Source organism: Cervus canadensis, chromosome 27 (assembly GCF_019320065.1).
Source record: "Cervus canadensis isolate Bull #8, Minnesota chromosome 27, ASM1932006v1, whole genome shotgun sequence".
NCBI classification, from domain to species: Eukaryota; Metazoa; Chordata; class Mammalia; order Artiodactyla; family Cervidae; genus Cervus; species Cervus canadensis.
Window position 1 is genome coordinate 42,700,208 of NC_057412.1, and position 22,103 is coordinate 42,722,310.

The 22,103-nt window shown below is 37.1% G+C and overlaps 1 protein-coding gene across 2 annotated transcripts in view; it reads left to right on the forward strand.

The window, feature by feature from the left end:
* Positions 1–22,103, forward strand: part of ZPLD1 (zona pellucida like domain containing 1) — a 421,436-nt gene that overhangs the window by 390,586 nt on the left and 8,747 nt on the right. For both annotated transcript variants that reach the window (XM_043449013.1, XM_043449014.1), the window contains 6 exons: positions 2,889–3,109; positions 8,127–8,308; positions 10,458–10,530; positions 15,009–15,106; positions 17,278–17,358; positions 21,072–21,243. In XM_043449013.1, coding sequence (XP_043304948.1) covers positions 2,889–3,109; positions 8,127–8,308; positions 10,458–10,530; positions 15,009–15,106; positions 17,278–17,358; positions 21,072–21,243 — 827 coding nt within the window. The remainder of the gene's footprint in view (positions 1–2,888; positions 3,110–8,126; positions 8,309–10,457; positions 10,531–15,008; positions 15,107–17,277; positions 17,359–21,071; positions 21,244–22,103) is intronic.

Sequence of the window (22,103 nt, forward strand, 5' to 3'; positions counted from 1 at the left end):
TATGCAAATGTGTATGTGATTCAAAGTTAATATGATAGTATAGGAACAGAGTAGCATAGTTTAGATATGGAATCATGAAAGTGTTTGGGAAAGAGACAATGAAACTGGAGACCTGAGGGGTGAGTAGGTGTTTCTCAGACAAGGACTGGGGATAAGAGAAACATCTATGGAGGTGAAGAAGACCATTTAAATGTCTTATGTAAGTTTTATTAGGCTTTTTAAAGTGCTCACAGTATTTTATTGAAATACTGAAGTTTATTTTATTAAAATAAGATATACTAATTTTTAAGGGTGTGGCTTGAAATTTCACCATATGTTTACACTCATTATCACCACTCAGGTTAAGATACAGAACAATTTTATCACTCTCCAAATTTTCTTATTTCCCCTATTCTGGACATTTTTCCCACAGTGGTAACCACTATTCTGGCTTCTGTCACTTAGATACATTTAAAGAACTGAAAAAAGTTCAATGAAATGGTTGTATAGACAAGGGGATAATAGAGAGGAGATGAGAATGCAGTGGTAGGTAAGTGGTGGGCCACAGAGAATCTTGAGGAACTGGTTCAGGATTTGAACTTTTGGCTGGAATGAAATGAATAGCTGTTGAAAACCTGCCCAGAGAAATAAAATGATTAGATTCACATTTAACAGTTATACTAACCAGAGGTCATGAAGAGCAGAAATAAAGGAACCAGTTAGGAAGTTAATGTAATATTCTAAAAGAAAAGATAATGGTTACATGTGCAAAGGAATAGCATGGAGAAAAATCAACAGATTTAAGAGGTAATTTGAAGTTTAAATGTTTGAAACACTTAAACATTTGTTAAAAAGGACTCATTATTTTAATAAGAGCATCATTTGAAAATTATAGTTGCATTTGAATAGCTACTGCCTTTGAAAGCTAATAGATATATTCTCCGAATTTTAAATGGTATTTATTATATTCTATCTTGGCACAGTATAACTTCACAATGAATTCATTTTATTTTCCACCTACAAAGGGAATATCGCTTGGAGTTTTCCATAAGAACTAGTCTAATATTTACCTTTGGGCCATAAAAAAGATTTTCCATCTTTCTTTCACTATGCAAAATTTGAAAATTTTTTGTATTGAGTTTAAAATCATAATCAAACATAGAAATTTCCATTTTAATTTATTCACGTCCTCAAAATGTGACTCACTTTACCAACAAAAACCAGTATGGAGAATAAACACTCCAAAGAAATATGCCATTGAACACTTTTACCTTGAGGCTAGAACCGATATATTTAAGAAAATTTCCTTTATGCTACATAATCATGAGTGGGGTTTACATATTACTTAGATCATTAGCCAAAAATATTTTATTTTGCTTGTTTTACCTTTTTGGAACAATTAAGGTGATTTCTCCAAATAACCTAATCCAATTTCTTTTTTTCACATTTTGAAAACCAGTTGTATGTTTCAGATTCTTTATCCCAATGGTAAGAGCAAGAGTGGTAAAGAGTGATAAAGTCACTGTATTAATTTCCTAAGTCTGCTGTAACAAAGTGCCGCGAGAGAGTGACTTGAAACAACAGAAATTTATCATTTTGCAATTCCAGAGGCCAGAAGTTCAAAATCAAGGTACTAGTAGGGCTCAGCTCCCTCTGAGACCCTGAACAGAATTCCTCCTGGCCTCTTCCTGGTGGTTCGCTGGCGGCCTTTGCTGTTCCTTGGGCTTTTAGGTGCATCACTGCAACTCTTTGTCTTCACGTGGCTTTCCTCCTGTGCCTCTGTCTCTTCAGATGATAACACCCATCATATTCAGTTAGAAACCCATCCTATCCAGTGTGAATGCATCCTAACTAATCACAACTTCAATAACACTGTTTCCACATAAGGTCATAGTTTCAGGTACTGGGGGTTAAGATTCAATGTATCTTTTTCTTTTTTTTTCCTGAAGGGAGGGAAGCAATTCAACCTGTAGCTGTTACCAAAACCAGTAAAATAAGAGCTTCTGCCACTGCGAAATTACCTAGCAGCAGTTGAATTCGCCATTTTTTACATATATTTTCTTCATTACATGTAGAAAAATAACTAAATATATGAAAATGTTGTGCATGTATGTGTGCGTGTGTGTGTGTGTGTGTGTGTGTGTGTGTGCGCGCGCATGTAGGCATGCCTGCTCACCTCTGTAGACCTGTAATGGATTCCATCACTGATAACTCATGGGATCATGGAAAACTGCAAATTTGTCTTACATTTTAATGCTGAGTTCATTGCTTTAATTCAGTCATAGTCACTGGAAAATTTTTTTTAGGGTTGACTATGCATTCCTGAATGAAATATCAACAGATTAGTTTTCATTTTCTTCCTCTCTAGCATAGCTTAGTAAAATAAAACAATCTGGATGGATGGCTTCTGTTTCTATATCCTGGATAAGATGGGTTACAAAACACCAAGGTGCTCAATGCTTCGGCTTAGGATAGATTTCTTCCTTACACTTGGGAAGATGCATCATCTGTAGTGAGTCTCGCTACTCTAGACATGTGTTCTAAATAATTCAGTTACTTTCTTCTGAATTTCCTCAGCGACCTAATTTTTTCCACTCAATTCTCCAACAATCATTTTACACCACTTGACTGACATTTAATGAGCATCCACTGTATACCAAGCACAAGGAGACAGAGATGAAATATAAAATCGACACTCGAAGATCTCTCCGGAAATAACTAAGTCAACCACTGCTTTTCTGGGTATTTTTCTTAACACTTTCACGTTGGATTATGGTGTGTTCAAGTATACAAGCCTGTTTGTTAGACAGACAGAGGGGATGAAAATACCTCAGAGGATGTTAAAGTTATTCTTGGACCCTGTGCTCTGATTTTGTGACTTGTTTTGTTTTTTATATTTTCTATTTCAGCTGAAAGAGACATCAATGTCTACTGTGGGGTCCAGGCCATTACAATGAAGATTAATTTTTGCACAGTTCTTTTCTCCGGGTATTCTGAAGCAGATCTGGCCCTGAACGGAAGGCATGGGGATTCCCACTGCAGGGGCTTCATCAATAACAACACCTTTCCTGCTGTGGTCATTTTCATCATCAATCTCAGCACCTTGGAGGGCTGTGGAAACAATTTAGTGGTAAGATTAGAGTGAAACTCTGTGCTAGGTTTGGGGATCATAACTAAAAGAAAAACACACACACACAAAAATCCCCATATCATGAAATAATCAGAAACCCAATCTGTCTTTTAAGAACAAAACCCCAATAAAACTGAACAAACCACTTTTCTTTGCCTGTTTGAGGCTTCTGCTCCCAAACATCTGATTTCATTTTCCCAGTAGTGGTTCTGTTTATTGTAGCTGGTGGTTGAGGGGCCTGAGATTAACTGTGCTACTCTAACCAGCATTATTTTGTATGAGTGACTTTGAGGAGTATTTCTCTACAGTTTTTCATTAGCTGTGTTCCTCCTGCTTTTTATGGAAGTATCTTTTATATCCCAGTGAGTTTGGCAATGAATCACTTGGCCTGTTATTTCTTAGTGACCTCGTTCAGGAAGAAAGATGGAATATCGAATGAGAAACTTAGAATCTTCTAGGTATCCTGTTTACCATTGAATGAGCCACACCACTGTTTTGTAAAAGAGGGCTGTTAGCATTTCCAGCATGAGTTTCTTCATACTGTGGATCTATCCTTTGAATTAAAAAATGTTTACATACCCAATCTTACCCAAGAAATCCCTGCAACATGCTCCATCCAGTCACTGTAAAAATTAAAACACCACTTTAGATATTTCCACCTTGAGTGAGAACCACTTATCTACACTATTCATTTATTTATTCATGTATTGAATACCAAAAACAGAATTGTAACAGGCATTCACTGTCCTGGGAATTAAAAATTAATTGAAGTAAAAGATAATTGTGATTTGGTGGGGGTGTTAGGCTAAAATTTATTTAAAACAGTTTTTCCTTTTGCTTGTTTAAATATAGTCTTATTGGTTAATCCTAGCAAAGACAAAAAGATTTATTGAACATGTCCACTTAGGCCAGTAAAGAAGGAGAAATTGACTTTTCCTCTTGATTATTCTGAGGGCAGGGCTTTTAAGACTTGATGGGAGATAGGAGACAGGAAAAAGAGATTTCTTTGAATCTCCTTTATCTTTTCTCAGAGGGCAGTTAGAATATTGTGCCCATGACCGTTTCCAAATATACAGCTTGAGTATTGTTGACTCTTTTTATTAAAAACGTTTATTCATCTCTCTCGGTTGTGTGCAGAGAGGTTATGAAGTGGGCCTAAGGGAGAGTGAGGGGAAGTGGTGCAGGTTGATTATTACACTTCCTAGCTTCCTTGTGGAGGGAGGGAGGGAGGGGGGAAGGAAGGGAGAGAGGGACGTGGGGAAGAAGGGAGGGAGCCCAAGTGGAGAGGAGCCGCACAGCCCCTCCCCACAGGGACTCTGCTTCAGGGAGCTTCCTGTTCTCCAGTTCAGTCTTATCGCCCCTGCTGCCAAAAAAAAGAGAACAGTTCCAGAGAAATGCCAGGCAAAGCACCCACGTGTGTGTGTGTGTGTGTGTGTGTGTGTGTGTGTGTGTGTGTGTATGTATGCATCATTTCTTTGTTGTTGTTTTTTTAAACTGAATAAGTCTGGTATAAAAACTGTAATGTACATGTATGTGTGTACACACATATATTTTTTTTTTACAGATAGAATTTGCATGTTTAGCTAGCCAGTCAGGCAGACAATGTGTAGAGAGGAAGATTTACTTAGTTTATATTTTTGTCTTAGATATCACCAGCCTTGGTATCTACTCCAAGGACAGTTCTATATAGGAAAAATTAAGTAGACTACTAAATCATATGGATTAGAATCAAAATGTTTTTTCATAAGGATTCTGATTCTCTTCGTAAATCAGCTAGATAATTGCTTCAGCTTTGCCCACGTGCTCCTAGGTCCATGTATAAAGTGTATTCTCTTGTTGAGAATTACATGTTACAGGTCTCCATAATAGCTGCTAAAATATTAATTGATCATCATATTGTATTTGACATGGGGGGAGAAGTTCAGTGGTATTATGATGGCCACGAACATTATTGATGTCAAAATTGTTAATTCTCCATGAGCATAGGGAAAGCTATCCTTCCCAGCCCCTTTGCAGCTAGCGAGGGCTTTGTAACTGGTTCAGTCCTGTAGACTCTTACTGAACTTGACATGTGCATAGCAAAAAGCCTCTGCATGATCTACTAGCTCTGGCGTTTTCTGTCTTAGCAGTACTAGAAGCCACATGCTGAGATGGCAGTGCTACAAGGAAATAGAGCCAGTCTTAGGCAAAAACACTGTGTTAACACTTGGAATGGAACCACCTTTACCAAACTGCCCTGGACATGTAGCATAAACAAAAGATGAACTTTTGTTGTGTTAATATATTGAGATATAGGGGTTGAATTGTTACTGCAATATTACATAGCCTGTGCTGACTCAAATAATACATTGCCATGATTTAAAAATCCTCAGAGTTTAATGATCATAGGTCCATATAAAGTTTGTCTCACTGGAGAGCCTGAGTTTTGACAAGCATACTGCTAGTAATCACTGTTGATAAAAGAAGTATTCAGCTGATGACCCTCTACCTGGTAATTCACAATGAGAACAGAGAGCTTGGGCAATAATAACCTTAGTGCTGAGTCTCTCAGTCATGTCCGACTCTTTGCAGCCCCTTGGACTGTAGCCTGCCAGGCTCCTGTGCCCATGGAATTGTCCAGGCGAGAATACTGGAGTGAATTGTCATTTCCTTCTCCAGGGATCTGCCCAACCCAGGGATCAAACCCATGTCTCTTATGTCCCTGCATTGGCAGGTGGATTCTTTACTACCAGTGCCATCTAGGAAGTCTAATAAGCAGCCATTCCTTGTATCCTTACCATCTTAGTGCTCCAAGACATCGATACCATCGTCAGAGACAGGATTCATCCAAAATCCTTGGCCTCCAGGTTAAACTATGTAACCATGAGCCTGTGCTGGGCTATGCTTAGTCTGTCAGTCATGTCTGACTCTTTGCAACCCCAAGGACTAGCTTTCCAAGCTCCTCTGTCCATGGTGATTCTCTAGGCAAGAATACTGGAATGGGTTGCCATGCTCTCTTCCAGGGCATCCTCCCAACCCAGGGATCCAACCCAGGTCTCCCACATTGCAGTTGGATTCTTTACCAGCTGAGCCACCAAAGAAGCCTAAGAATACTGGAGTCGATAGCCTATCCCTTCTCCAGAGGATCTTTCTGACCCAGGAATCAAACCAGGGTCTCCTGCGTTGCAGGTGGATTCTTTACCATCTGAGCTATAAGGAAGCCCAACTGTGAGCCTAGTGCTTCCCAATAACATGTATGATGTCAACTTCACCCAAACAATATTTCCTCAGAAAAACCTTCATCTAGTTATAGACTTGAAAAACATCTATAACTATGGTAACATATTTTAAGGCCTCAATTTTTGAAAGCCTTCCTTCTTTGACTTATTCTAGATATTTCAGATTCAGAATTGCAATTTAAATGTTTGGATTTTATATTAACTTTTTAATTAAGATATTAACATATAATAAAATCAGTGGCAGAGGATGAGATGCTTAGATAGTATCAACAACTCAATGGACATGAATCTGAGCAAACTCCAGGAGACAGTGAAGGACAGGGAAGCCTGGTGTGCTGCAGTCCCTGGGGTAGCAAAGAGCTGGACATGACTTAGTGACTGAACAACAACAATGAAATCATTCGTGTTAAGTGTAAAAAAAAAATATTGACAATTCCTGAAATGGTGGTTATTACATTTTAGTGGAATTGGAAAATCCAATGAAAACTAATCAGTCCAAGGGGAATACACACATGGACAATATTTTTGTATAAATTCTAGGAGTTCATGATCCCTCTGCAACATCCCTGTGAACTATTGCCCTGAAAGGAGATGAGAATCTCCATGTACCACAGAGGAAGACCCTAAGGAGACTGACTATCAGAAAATTTGTGACCGTCATTCATTTGTTTAAAATTTATCTCAAAGGCCTCAGGATGCTGGTGTCACTGAGCTATGCTGAAGGGACAAAGGCAAATAAGGCCTAGAGGGTCCCCTGCCTGCAAAGAGCTCTGATTATGGATGGAAGTGTGCTGAGTCAGACTACTCATGCACTGTGACCGCTTCTGTGAGACAGAAAGTATGGGGGAGTCGGGAGAAGTTCCCGAGGAAGATGAGACCCGGGAGAAGTAGGATGTGTTGTGGTGAAGAGGGCCAGTGAGGAGGCAGGGGTATGCACAAATGCCAGAGCAACAAGGGCCTTGGTGCTGGGGCTTTGCTAACCAAGAATGGGAGCCTGGAGATACGAAGCTAACAGTGAAAACAAGACGGAACTAACAGGGGGCTTTTATTCCAGGCCATGGAATTTGGCTTTCCCCATGAGTATTTTCAAATTTCTTGCTCTTGCACAACAAGTAACATATAGTTTCTCTCCTTTCTTATTTATGAAATATGAGTAAACCATCTCTGGTAATATGAAGCTTTATTTATTTAAAAGAAACATATGAGTCAGATAGAGAAAGACCAATATGATACTGCTTATATGTTGATCTAAAAAAAATGTTACAAATGAACTTTATGTGCAAAACAGAAGTAGAGTTACAGATGTAGAAAATAAACTTATAGCTACCAAGGGGGAAAGTGGCAAGGGAGAGAAAAATTGGGAGACTGGGATTGACATATGCCTGCTACTATATATAAGATAGATAACTAATAAGAATCTACTGTATAGCATGGGGGACTCTACTCAATACTCTGAAATGATCTACATGGGAATAATATCTAAAAAAGAGTCAATATATGTATAATTGATTCAATTTGCTGTATCACAGAAACTAACACACTGTATACTAACATTGTAAATCAACTATACTTCAATACAAATTCATTTAAAAAATTAAATCACCCTCTTAATGAGAGGAAAAAAGACATATGATCACTTATAACTAGAATTATGTGTGTATAATATCAAAGTTATGTCATGTTATAGTTGCAACAGACCCTGGAAATGATCTGACCTAATGTTTTGACATTTTGCATATGAAATGCCTAGATTTATATGAAACTATTTAATCACTGAGCTTGACCTACAATTCTAACAGGTATCCACAGTTCCTGGAGTCAGTGCTTATGGAAATGCAACTTCAGTACAAATAGGAAATATTTCAGGATATATTGATACTCCAGACCCACCAACAATCATCAGCTATCTACCTGGGCTTCTTTACAAATTTAGCTGTAGTTATCCATTGGAATACCTGGTTAATAATACCCAACTTGCTTCGTAAGTGGCATTTTATTCTTACTTTCTCATGTTGTCTTTGTATTTGGGTCATTTTTATCCTTGAGGAACTTACAGAGATATTAATAGCAGGATTTGTTGAGAAAGTTAGACTGAATCTAATGGAAACTATATATGGTCTTATGCATCTATCTACTTATCCATCTATAACTATTATTGTTTTGAAGAACAGCAACAGTTCAGTTTTAGTCTTTTCCCTAAATTAAAACCAGCTCACGTTAGTCAAATATCTGCCTCTGGTTCTCCTGGTTCCCTTCAGAACCGCCCAGGAACCCAAGAGCCTGGGGGCTCATGCAGTCCAGAGGACCTGTCCTATTTCCAGCACGTAGATCATTTGGTCACTATGTTGTTGGGTCCTGCTTGGGTTCAGTCCCTGCGTATGTGCTTCACAGTTGGGCTGCTGCCCCAGAATCTGAGGTCTCCATGCCTCCCGCTGAGGTGTCCCCTGCACAGATGCTGATGATTCCCAGCAAAGGTGGTATCACTCATAGCCAAAGAGCTTCAGACATGGGTTCATTGCCTTTTGTTTAGGTATGCATTTATTGAGGCTTCCCAGGTGGCTCAGTGGTAAAGAATCCACCTGCCAAGCAGGAGATGCAGGCTTAAAATCCCTGGGTCAGGAAGATCCCCTGGAGGAGGAAACGGTAATCCTCTCCTGTTGCCATGGGAAATCCCATGTTCAGAGGAACCTGGCAGGCTACAGTCCATGGGATCTCAAAGAGTCGTATCAGACTTAGCGACTACACCACTACCACATTCATTCATTACTCCCAAGGCACACACTCCAAGACGTGTTTACATCCATATTGCAATATAATCGTATGGATTTGTGAAACATTTTTGTCAAAATGGGGTGATTGAATAAAAACTTTCCCCTGTCAGTTGTAGGGTTTTCTCTCACGAAAGTAAAGTTATTTAATCTCGGTCACAAGGGAACATGGAGGACACATTTTGCTTCAGTTTAAAAAATATTCATAGATAATTTAATGGTACAGTTATGATTAACAACTTGGTCAAAAGCAAGATTTTGATGCAGAAAACAAGAAAAGAAAGGCCGTGACTCAAAAAGAAGCAGGTGCAGAGAGAAATAGGTCATAGTCTTTCACTCTGCTCCCCTCAACTTCCTCACTAAATTAATTTCTGAACTTCAATGCACATGGATATGCATTCATTTAAATGGGACTTCCCTGATAGCTCAGTTGGTAAAGAATCTGCCTGCAATGCAGGAGACCCTCGGTTCCTGGGAGGGAAGATCTGCTGGAGAAAGGAAAAAGCTACCCACTCCAGCATTCTGGCTCGGAGAACTAGTCCATGGGGTAGCAAAGAGTTGGACAGGACTGAGCAACTTTCATTTTCGTTGCTGCTTCCCTGATGACTCAGTTGGCAAAGAATCCCCTCCTGCAATGCAGGATACTCCAGGTCGATTCCTGGGTTGGGAAGATCCCCTGGAGAAGGGAAAAAGCTACCCACTCAAGTATTCTGGCCTGGAGAACTAGTCCATGGGGTCACAAAGAGTCAGAGAGGACTAAGCAGCTTTCACTTTTGGAGAAGGAAATGGCAACCCACTCCAGTATTCTTGCCTGGAAAATCCCATGGATGGAGGAGGCTGGTGGGCTACAGTCCATGGGGTTTCAAAGAGTTGGACAGGACTGAGTGACTTCACTTTCATTTTTTCTTTATTCAACAAATATTTATTATACACCTAATATGTACCATGCAAAGTTCTAACAGTGAAAAAAGTAAAAAAATTCCTGGTCTCATGAAGCTTATACAGAAAGGGAATTGATGAAAATGTATTCGCATTAAATTCAGACTTTATTGGAATAAATTTTTTTCCCTGCAAGTCTCATATATGTAATAAAAATGTAAAAAAAATATTCTTCTATAAATGAAAAGATCAGAAAGAGGTTTGCCTTCATTTAGTCCCTCTTGCTTTTTGATTATTTATCTATTCAGTGATTTAAACAATATGCCCATTCCAGACCTTGTTATGTCAGGATTGCTCAAGAGTTTTGGTGCCTTGAATCTAACTTAAGGTGTGACTGAAGCTGTTACTTTATTTATTTATTTTTTTTGAAGCTGTTACTTTAAAAATCTCATCAGTGCCTTCCTTTTCCTCAATCTGTTTTAGGTCCTCAGCTGCCATTTCTGTGAGGGAGAACAATGGTACATTTGTCAGCACTTTGAACCTGCTCCTTTATAATGTAAGTTGATGGTCGAAGGATGTTATTTTTTTCTCTCACTGATCTGAGGAGCCATTTATGTGAATGGCTTTCCTATAAAAATCCACCAAAATTTACATTAGCACTGTTATACTTTGGTAATGTTTCTTCATCTTCACCACCATTTTCAAATATCTTAGTGATAAAGGTACGCTAACAACTCCATTATTTTCCAGAAGTTGATAAATGATTTAAATTTTACTGCACATATGTGATTCTGTGTAGTTACTCCAAGTGTCTATCTACATTAATATGTATATATTTATTTGTGTGTGTGTGTGTGTAAACATAGTCAGAGTCAAGAATTTGGAAATAATATATTTGTGATAAAAAGATAGGAAAAGTCCAAAAGATACTTCATTTGAAGGCAAGATACTTGGTGTTCAATGTGTTAACATTTCCAGTGTGGGTTTTGACTGTTGTCAATTCTGTCATATCTGAGACAGTTTGGGTTTGACTACATAGTATTGTCTAAACTTTTGTCATATAAATATTGACAGTGGCAGCAAAATGTGAAAAATATATGAATTTCTATTTATAACTCTAACATTAATCCCCCAAATGATATTTTCATGTTGATTAAAAATTTTATTCATACATTTTAAATGCCTGATTTAAATATCAATTTTTCAATATATCAACCAACATTTTTGTAAATTATGAATCTGATTTTTACATTATTATTCATGTCATCATGGCACTAAGTTATAATTCATGCAACTGATTTAAAAGTCAGTGCTTTATACTTTGCATATAATGAGCTATAAATATTGTAGTAGGACACTTTCCAAAGGCATTTAAACAATCATGTTTATAAGTTTGTAGTCTGACACCACAGAGTTCTAAACAACAAATTAAAATGTGTTGGAATGAAGATTGCCTTTCTGTCATTTCTAAACTTTCTTCTGCAAGGAGAAGCTGCCAAGATCCTTGGTTTTACAATACTCAGCAAATATGTGCCAATATTCATTCCTAATATGACCAGATATTTATTATTGTTGTGAGCAATATTTTTAAATTGGAAAGTTTCTCTCTGTTAATTTATATGTGTAATCTCCCTGAGGTAGAATTGTGATGATTGCCCTGGATTCAATATTATTTGTTACAATTGACTGAAGCAAAGATGAGAATTCCTGTTCTTAAAAGAGTGAAAAATATACTCACAAGACATTTAAGGATACCACTATTTTCTGTGAAATTAAGCTATTCTTTCTGTAGAAAAGCAGAAAATAAAAATTTAGAAGTGTGGACTTGAGGAGAGCTTTGCTATTAAGCTCTTTCCTTTATCATTAGAAATAGTATAGCAGTCCTGTTGCTAAACTAGACCTAATCCTTCAAAGAGTTCCTAGCATCTTAGTGCCAAATAAAAGCCTATAATTTGATGATAACCTAAGACTTTAATTTGATAGTTAAACAGTAATTATTTGACATGACTAAACAAAATACATAGTATCAAAATCATTCTCATTTTTAGCCAATTTGCAATGATATTATTAAATGGTTGAATTAACACATTGAATTTAAAATTTGCTTACCAGTTATCTGGTAAAACTCAACCACTTCCCTACAGACTCGTTGTTTTTGTTTTGTCTTTTTTTTTTTTTTAATCAGCAAACTGTTTTTTTAGAGCAGTTTTCGGTTTATAGAAAAATTGATCTAAAAGTACAGAGAATTCCTATAGACCTCCAGGGCCTACATACAGTTTCCCTTATTACTCACACCTTGCATTATGGGGCATGTGGCATGTTGCTTATAATTTATGAGCCAATATTGATATATTAAGTAATTTTCATAGTTTACATTTAGGTTAATGCTTCATGTTACATGCCTATGGGTTTTGAAAACTGTGCATGGCGTATGTCCATTATTACTGTATCATACAGAAGAGTTTCACTGCCTCAAACTGATTTTTTAACTTGACACCATTGTAGTATTTTGCCATCTTTCAGGACATTAAAAAGACTAGCAATTGATACTGGAAAAAAATGTTTGTTATTGTTCAGTCACTAAGTCATGTCTGACTCTTTGCGACCCCATGGACAGCAGCATGCCAGGGTTCCCTCTCCTTCACTATCTCCCGGAGTTTGCTCAAATTCATGTCCATTGAGTTAGCGATCCCATCCAATCATCATCCTCTGTTGCCCCCTTCTCTTCCTGCCCTCAATCTTTCCCAGCATCAGGGTCTTTTTCAACGACTTGGCTCTTCAAATCAGGTGGCCAAAGTATTGGAGCTTCAACTTCAGCAGCAGTCCTTCCAATGAATATTTTTACTTGATTTTCTTTAGGATTGACTGGTTTGATCTTCTTGCTTTCCGAGGGACTCTCAAGAATCTTCTCCAGCATCACCATTTGAAAGCATCAATTCTTTGGTGCTCAGCCTTCTTTCTGGTCCAGCTTTCACATCTGTACATGACTTCTGAAAAAATTATAGTTTTAACTAAACAGACCTTTGGTATGTTTTAATGAAATTTATCCAAAACCACATTTATTATTTGTTTGGAACTCTAACACTTAGGTGCCCAAATGTGATTTTATTGCAGCATTTCAAACTAAGTATTATGTTACAACCATTTGGGGCCATATTTTCCTATTTTATATGCAAAAGTTTTGATTTCTAACCCTTGGGAATTATGAAGAGTTATATTACATACCTGCTACTCTTATTCTGTGGTCAGCTATTTGAAAAGGAAAAGTTGTACTGAATATGGATTCAGTACAATTATTTCTGTGTGTTATGGGATTCAGTGAATGTACTTAGGAAAATTTTACTTGTAAAAAATAATGACATTTATTGATTTTGTGATTTCAATATGTGCAGTTTACCTCGAGTTGACCTTGGCCCTTATTCTTGCGTAGTATAAATAGATTAGTTTTCTTCTCTGTGGCAATTATGTGAGGATGATTTTGAATTTGAATTGCACCTAGGTAATAGTGTCTTCTGAGCAGATAAACAGAGTAAATCTAAAACTGGGATATGGTAATTATGAATTATTTTTAAAGTTGAAGAAGAAATCTAAAATGAATATAATTGATTTTAGGGACAATATTTACTAACAGGAGTAAGGCAACTATACAAAATAAAATCTAAACATTACTGTTTAGAAGAGGTTTAGGAGAAAAAGGTGATAATTAAGATTAAGCCATAGCTGAGTCATATCATTTGCAAATGACTTTGTAGTATAATATTTGTAAAAAAATGAAGTAAGATCCTTTGGGACAATACCGATGCAAGTACAAGATGAATGAGCCATAATAGTCGATGAAGTGTGTATAACTTGAAGAAGTTGGAAAAGGGAGCCAGGAAGAGAATTAATTAAAAATACTACCTATGAGAAATGGTAGAGGAGCTGTTATCATTTATCACAGAAATATAGAAAATAAGTACAGCATATAATCCCTCACTTATCAGGCTTTATTTGGGAATGAAATGTTCCACATGAATGCAACTCTTTCAAAAGTGAAGCATCCAAGTTATTATTGTTTTAAGTTTCAAAATTCAGTATCTGTTCTTTCTTCCCAGCCTTCTGAAACAAAGTGAGCTCTGTATTCTGCCTTTACTTGATGATATTGAGATTTCATTAAGTATTTCCCTTTGCTGCAAAATAGCTTTATCTTCAGAGTTACTAAATTTGGGGGAAACAATTTGCCTCCATGCTAAATGATTTGACAACTTAGATTTTGAGAAGTTTTTTCTTTATTCTTCATTTTTTTTTCCTGCTTTTCTTTACTACCAATTTCTAATTTGCTGCCATAATCTACTGTAGATTGGGGAATTATATAAATAAGCTCTGCAGAATTGGTCTAAACTAAGGGTAAAAGGTAGAAATGAAGTCCTAAGACATCCTTCTATAAGTCCTCACCACTTTATCTAGTACAGGAATTGCATGGCATGCATTTTTGACAACTTGGAGAACATACTGGTCCGTTTTTTGTTTTTGTTTTCAGTTAAATTCTGGTAATTTTAAATTGTGAGATAAGGGACTTTGGGTTAATAAGAGATTATTAAAAGTATAAAGATTTACAACTCCAGCAGCAAAGGGCTTAAACTGAAGCAGATATAATTTAAATAAACTGAATATTAGCTACTAATATAATTTAAATAAATGAAATATGAATTTAAATAAACTGAATATTAATAGTTGAATATTAGCCAAACTAAATACTAACCTCTTACTAGTAACCATTGCATGTAATTTAAATACACTGAACATTCATCATCATAAATGATAAACTATGGACGTGAAAAGATTTATGCATGGAAGTGAGTTTGTTACTTGGATATGATTTAAGAACAGTTCTGCCAAAAACTAGAGGATTAACTAGGTCCTTTTTGGAGTTGGTTCAGTAACTTTATGTTGATTTGCTCTCTCTTTTTTTTAATAGGACATTATTGTCTTAAGTAAACGTGCGGTTGTTGGGAAGGCAATGATGGATTAATTGCTTATTTTTATTATTGTCAGGACTCGACCTACAATCAGCAGTTAATTATCCCGAGTATAGGACTACCTTTGAAAACCAAAGTATTTGCAGCCGTGCAAGCCACTAACCTGGATGGCAGGTATTTTCGAGCTCCTGTCTTTTGTTGGTTAAAACATGTTGGCCGCCTAAAGCCTGATGAATCTTAAAGTCAGCTCATTCACTTAAAAAAATATTGTCATTGCCACACCATCTAGGAATGCCTAATTAATATACCTGCCTCTTGAGAAACCTGTATGCAGGTCAGGAAGCAACAGTTAGAACTGGACATGGAACAACAGACTGGTTCCAAATAGGAAAAGGAGTACGTCAAGGCTGTATATTGTCACCCTGCTTATTTAATTTATATGCAGAGTACATCATGAGAAACGCTGGGCTGGAAAAAGCACAAGCTGGAATCAAGATTGCTGGGAGAAATATCAATAACCTCAGATATGCAGATGACACCACCTTTATGGCAGAAAGTGAAGAGGAACTAAAAAGCCTCTTGATGAAAGTGAAAGAAGAGAGTGAAAAAGTTGGCTTAAAGCCTCAACATTCAGAAAACAAAGATCATGGCATCTGGTCCCATCACTTCATGGGAAATAGATGGGGAAACAGTGGAAACAGTGGCAGACTTTTTTTTTCTGGGCTCCAAAATCACTGCAGATGGTGATTGCAGCCATGAAATTAAAAGACACTTACTCCTTGGAAGGAAAGTTATGACCAACCTAGACAATATATTAAAAAGCAGAGACATCACTTTGTCAACAAAGGTCTGTGTGGTCAAGGCTATGTTTTTCCAGTGGTCATGTATGGATGTGAGAGTTGGACTATAAAGAAAGCTGAGCACAGAAGAATTGATGCTTTTGAACTGTGGTGTTTGAGAAGACTCTTGAGAGTCCCTTGAACTGGAAGGAGATCCAACCAGTCCATCCTAAAGGAGATCAGTCCTAGGTGTTCATTGGAAGGACTGATGCTGAAGCTGAAACTCCAATACTTTGGCCACCTCATGCGAAGAGCTGACTCATTTGAAAAGGCCCTGATGCTGGGAAAGATTGAGAGCAGGAGGAGAAGGGGACGACAGAGGATGAGGTGGCTGGATGGCATCACCGACTCAATTGACATGGATTTGGGTGGACTCCGGGAGTTGGTGATGGACAGGGAGGCCTGGGGTGCTGCGGTTCATGGGGTAGCAAAGAGTCGGACATGACTGAGCAACTGAACTGAACTGAATAAATAGAAATAAACTGCAAGGATGAAAGGGTGACACTTTAAGTCATTAACTGGAAAATAACATTTTTTCCCTTAAAGAAGGAGAGGTAGTGACTGGAAGAGGGCATGGGGAGAGCTCTGGGGATACCAGAATATTCTGCTTTTTCTGAAAGATGATTAGATACAGTATTTTTGTGAACACGTGGCCTGTGTATTTTCTATGTGTGTGTGTCCCTGCATGCTCAGTTGCTCTAGTCGTGTCTGACTCTTTGTGACCCCATGGAGCCCACCAGGCTCCTCTGTTCATGGGATTCTCCAGGAAAGAATACTGGAATGGATTGCCATGCCCTCCTCCAAGGGATCTTCCTGACCCAGGAATCACACCTGCGTCTCCTGCATTTTCTGCTTTACAGGTGGATTCTTTATTGCTGAGCCACAGGGGAAGCCCTCCTATGTGTGTGTTAATATTCAATAAATGTTTATTTAAAAAAACAAAAGAACTGTGGCCCACAACTATATATAACAATCCCCAGAAACATCTCTGCAAAATAACCAAATTAGTCATTTTGTCTGATTCTTAGAAAATCCAGGATGATCAAAATTGAAAGGAAATTTAAAAGTAAAGATACATTTCTGTCTTAATAAAAAATTGTAACATGTATGTGATTTATTTTGGGTTTCTCATATATTATTATTTAAACTTTGCATCCTGAAGAGATTGGTGCTCTTGAGAAATTTGATTCTACTTTACCTTCTCCCTTTTTGTCTTCTTGGCATTTCTGTTCTTGGTTTTATGTGATACTTGATGTGCGATGGCAGTTTGTTGCAGACTTTTAAACACTCTGAGTTTAGGAAAACATTTTATTAAACAAGAAGTCTCAGGAAATAATTAGTTAAAAAACCATATTCCTATATTACTATATTAATATAAATATATACTATATTAATATAAAACTATATTACTCCAGTAAGATGTTTGTGAATATCTACTTCCTTTGGGTTAATAACTAATATCCAAAGGAGACTCTGACTCTTGATTATTCTTCCTTTTCCCTGCAGATGGAATGTCTTAATGGATTATTGCTACACGACCCCATCAGGGAACCCAAATGATGATACTCGATATGATCTCTTCCTTAGGTAGGTGGCTAAGTCTTGTATTGATAGCAATAATTCAGTTGTAGATAATTCCAATAGAAAACTGAAGACAGATAGATGAATTATAAGGTACTTTTATAGCTTATAAATTTAAAGTTTTACATTCTGAACAAAAATTAAAATATAGTTGGAAGTGTAAAAGTGGAGAACAGTTTTCAACATGAAATGCTGAAAAGGCTATTGTTGGATGAAAGTTACAAGTAAGTTTGGCACATCAAAGATGTTTTATTCATGTTTAGGTCATATGGGAATATTTCATTGTCTTAGGAAAAGCATGGTTAGGGGATTATTGGCAATAAGAGAAAGGCAGTGACTATTTTTGTGAAACTAGACTGTCTCTTGGTATGTCAAAAGGAGAGTAAAATTAAAGTAATGGTGTAGATAATTTAGACCCCATAATGCTTTTCTTCATTTATCAGCATTTAAAATGAAAACCTACCACCCTTTTTTTTTTTTTAATCAGATCCAATAACTTTGACTTCATCCCCCCATAGACAGTGATAGAGTGAATGTAATCTACATTTGGGAAAAAGGGACATTGATCATAAAAACATTCAGTCATCCTAGTTCCTTTTCAGCGTTTTTATCTGACAGGAGAACAGACTTGAGAGTCAAGCAATGGCTTCTCATCATGCTTATAAAATGCAGTTGGCTCTGATCACTGCTGCTTATTGACACATGATGGGAATAGTATGATGGGAAATCAAAAGAATAAATTTTATTGGTTAATCAAGGTTAAGGTGCTACCCAGAGGGTATGATCAAACTGACACTCATCCTATTGCAGGAAGTGTTCATTTGGTTAACATTTTTGGGAAACAATATCCTTAAAAACAATCCTTAAAAGATTTCATATGTTTTGATTCTACATTTGTGAATTAGGAAGCATATTCTAAAAGTATTTATCATCTTCTTATCTATCAGTGCTATTTAGAATAGGGAAAATAGGAACCAACTGCGTGTTCAGCAGCAAGGAAATGGGTAGGTGAATTATGGAGAACCAGCAAGTTGTGAGCTCACATAGGCATTGTAGTCATACAAAGATATTTATAAAATAGAAAAAAAGACTGGTTCTATTTTATCTCTTCCCCTTCTGTCTTCTTGATATTCCTGTCTTTATAAATATGTGGTTCTTTACCATTTAAATGTATTAAAATATGAAATGAAAGAATCAGCATACACAATTGTACAATTGACCTTATTTATGGGACTGCAAGGAGATCCAACCAGTCCATCCTAAAGGAGATCAGTCCTGGGTGTTCATTGGAAGGACTGATGCTGAAGCTGAAACTCCAGTACTTTGGCCACCTCATGCGAAGAGTTGACTCATTGGAAAAGACCCTGATGCTGGGAGGGAGGAGGGGAAGGGGACAACAGAGGATGAGATGGTTGGATGGCATCACCGACTCGATGGGCATGAGTTTGAGTCAACTCCGGGAGTTGGTGATGGACAGGGAGGCCTGGCGTGCTGCAATTCATGGGGTTGCAAAGAGTCAGACACGACTGAGCGACTGAACTGACTGACTGGTATATTATAGAAAAGAATGTAAGGAAATATTAATACATCAAAAGATTCACCATGGTTATGGATGTACAGTGAGATTGTGGATCATTTTGCTTTGATGTTTTTGTTTTTCTATAATCTATAGAAATTTCACAATTTCTATAATCATTGCATATTATAGTCTGGAATATGATCGTTGGACTTCTAGTATGACTATGGTTTCAGCTTAGTTCTTCTTTCAGTTTTCTTCTTGGAAACTATAGAGTCTGAAATGGGTCCCCAAATGACATTTTCAGTGAGATTAGGAGGAAAAGAAAACCTAGAAATTACAAAATATTTGTTAGTGTTGATAAAATTAGTTAATAAGATCAAGACATACAGCATAGGAAAAGGCTGGGAGGAGGTGGCAGGAGAAGTGGGGAGGAAAGTGAATGCTGAGGGTCCCCGTGCCGCGGAACCTAGAAAGAGCCCGGAGAAATGCACGCCTACAAGGACAGAGAATCATAAGCTAGCTGAAGCGAGAAAAAACCGGTGAACAAAAAATTCATAAAATACAAAAGAAGGGGAAATCAACAAGGAAATGAGAAGGATATGATACTACCAGATGTTGCAGTTAATAGACACTCTAGAGTTATTAAGAAGTATGATATTATGTGAGGCTAGACACGTAAATAAAAATTCACAATATTCAGTTGAAAATAGATCCAAAGCATGGTAATTTATTAGGTGATAGAGTGTGATGATATGCAAATCAGTGGGATTGACAGAGATTTTTAAAAACAGTGCAGGACAGTAGATAATCATAAGAAAAAATAAAATATGAGATCTGTATTTTGCTCATTATACCATGATAAACTTTAAATGGATTATTAATTTAAATGTAAAAACTACAGCTTTAAAAATGGTGGGAGAGAAAATGCAAAATATCATTAGAACTTTGAAGTATGGAATATCATCGTTAGCCTACATACGAGAAGCCATAAAATAAAATGTTTAAAATTAAATTATATAAAAATAAAATTTCTCACACATATACACACACAGTAAGGACTGTCCAAAGCCAAACAACAAAGTAAAACAATTTGCAATTTATGTAACAAACAAGGAACCACATTTCTTAAAAACCAAGGATTTAAAGGAAGCAGAAAGGAAAGGCCAATAATACAATTAAAATTTGGGCAAAGAATATAAACAAATTTCAGATAAAGAAATACAAATGGCTCTAGTATATATGAAAAATGCAGATATTCATTCACACTAACAAAAAGGTGAAATAATATTATATGATGATGGCTTACTGTCCCTGTCAAATAGGGAATAATCCAGAATTTTATGCATATACTTTGTTGATGTAGCTCTGAGGGAAATTAAGTATTTTTATACATTACTGGGGCAGTACAAAGTGTGGCAATACTTATATAGAGGGCAATATGGCAAAGTCTGTTGAATGATCCTTACAGACATATTGTGTAGATAACCCAGCACATTTTCCAAATGATGTATTGTGAGGCTGTTCATTATTACTTTGTAAAATTCAAAAGATTCAAAACAAGCAAGGGTATATACATGGGGCACAGGTTGAGTCAACTCAGGCACATGTGTGTGATGAAATAGTATACAACTGTGAGAAAAGATGAAGGAGACTCTCTATTTCTATTGATATAGAGAGATCTCTAAGTTACATTGTTAAACTTCAAAAAGGCAAGATACAAAACAATATAGAGAGTTTGCTATGATTTGTTTAAGAAGAGGGGAACATTGAGAATATGTGCTTCCATTTCTACTTGCATGTGTCCTGTGAGGCTGCAGTAACATGTGAGATCATCTCAGGCAGGCTTGTGTGTGGCGTGGAAGGGCATGGACAAGGGCAAAGATGCAGAGAGAGATGTTTTACTTTGTGTATTTTATGCTGTTTGGATTTTTCAACCTCTAAGAATATGATTCCTCTAAAATTTGGCAGAAATATTGTAATCATAAACTGATTTGTTTAAATTTTATGATCTATGTCACTCCTACATATCTGTTGAATTAGCTTATTTTCCTATTACAAATCTGTAACACAGCACAATTTTGTTAGCTCTTAATGTAATGGGCGCTGGGGAAACCCTCTTAATATTGCAGAAATTAATGTACAAGTCATGGTGGGTTGGTACTGTCCAGTATTAATTGTTTTCACTTTCTCTACTACGCAGCTGTGACAAAGATCCTCAAACTACCGTCATTGAAAACGGTAGAAGCCAGCGGGGCCGCTTTTCTTTTGAGGTGTTCCGATTTGTGAAGCACAAGAATCAGAAGATGTCTACTGTCTTCCTGCACTGTGTCACCAAGCTCTGCAGAGCTGATGACTGTCCCTTCCTCATGCCAGTAGGTTTTTGATGACTTTATTCTGAACTGTTGTGTTAATCTAAGCTGAAGGTTATCAAGTGTTAGGAACTTATTTCTACATAGAAAGTGAATATGCATCAGGTCAGATAGTTTGAAGTACAATTTTTTTCATTCATCCAGTAAAGGTGTATTGAATACCTACTTTGTGCCAAGCATTATACTGGGAATACAGAGATGCGTGCCTGAATTCTGAATTTAATTAGCTTATCTGTTAGGAGCATGAGATAGTCAAGGAATAAAATATGACAAAATGTTATGATGCAAAGGCAGACATATATATGTGCTGTAGCAAAAGGCCCTATTCATCATTGTGAGAGAGATGAAACAGAAGATGAGAGACTTGATGGAAGAGATGTGATTTTGGAGACAGAGACACTCAACACCAAAGGATGGTCAAAGCAGAGACCCAAGAAACAGAGTAATCTGCGAACTTCCAGTCTCAGTAGGGCTATGGAGCGGATCAGAGGATGATGGGAAAACCTGTGGTGGGGGCAGGACTGGCGCTAGAAAGCTTCCCAGGGCCAGGGAATCCCTGGTATTAAAAGTTAAAAACTATAAAAGATGTGGATCTGTACTATATATGTGTTAATCACTCAGTCATGTTACCTCTGCAATCCCATGGGCTGTAGCCCACTAGGCTCCTCTGTCCATAGAGTTCTCCAGGCAAAAATACTGGAGTGAGTAGCCATTTCCCTTTTCAGGGGATCTTCCCTATCCAGGGATTGAAACCTGGGTCTCCAGCATTGCAGGCAGATTCTTTACTGTCTGAGCCACCGGGGAAGCCCATATAGCTGCCACTAAAATATACACCCATTTACCAGTGAAGAAATAAAATTCTA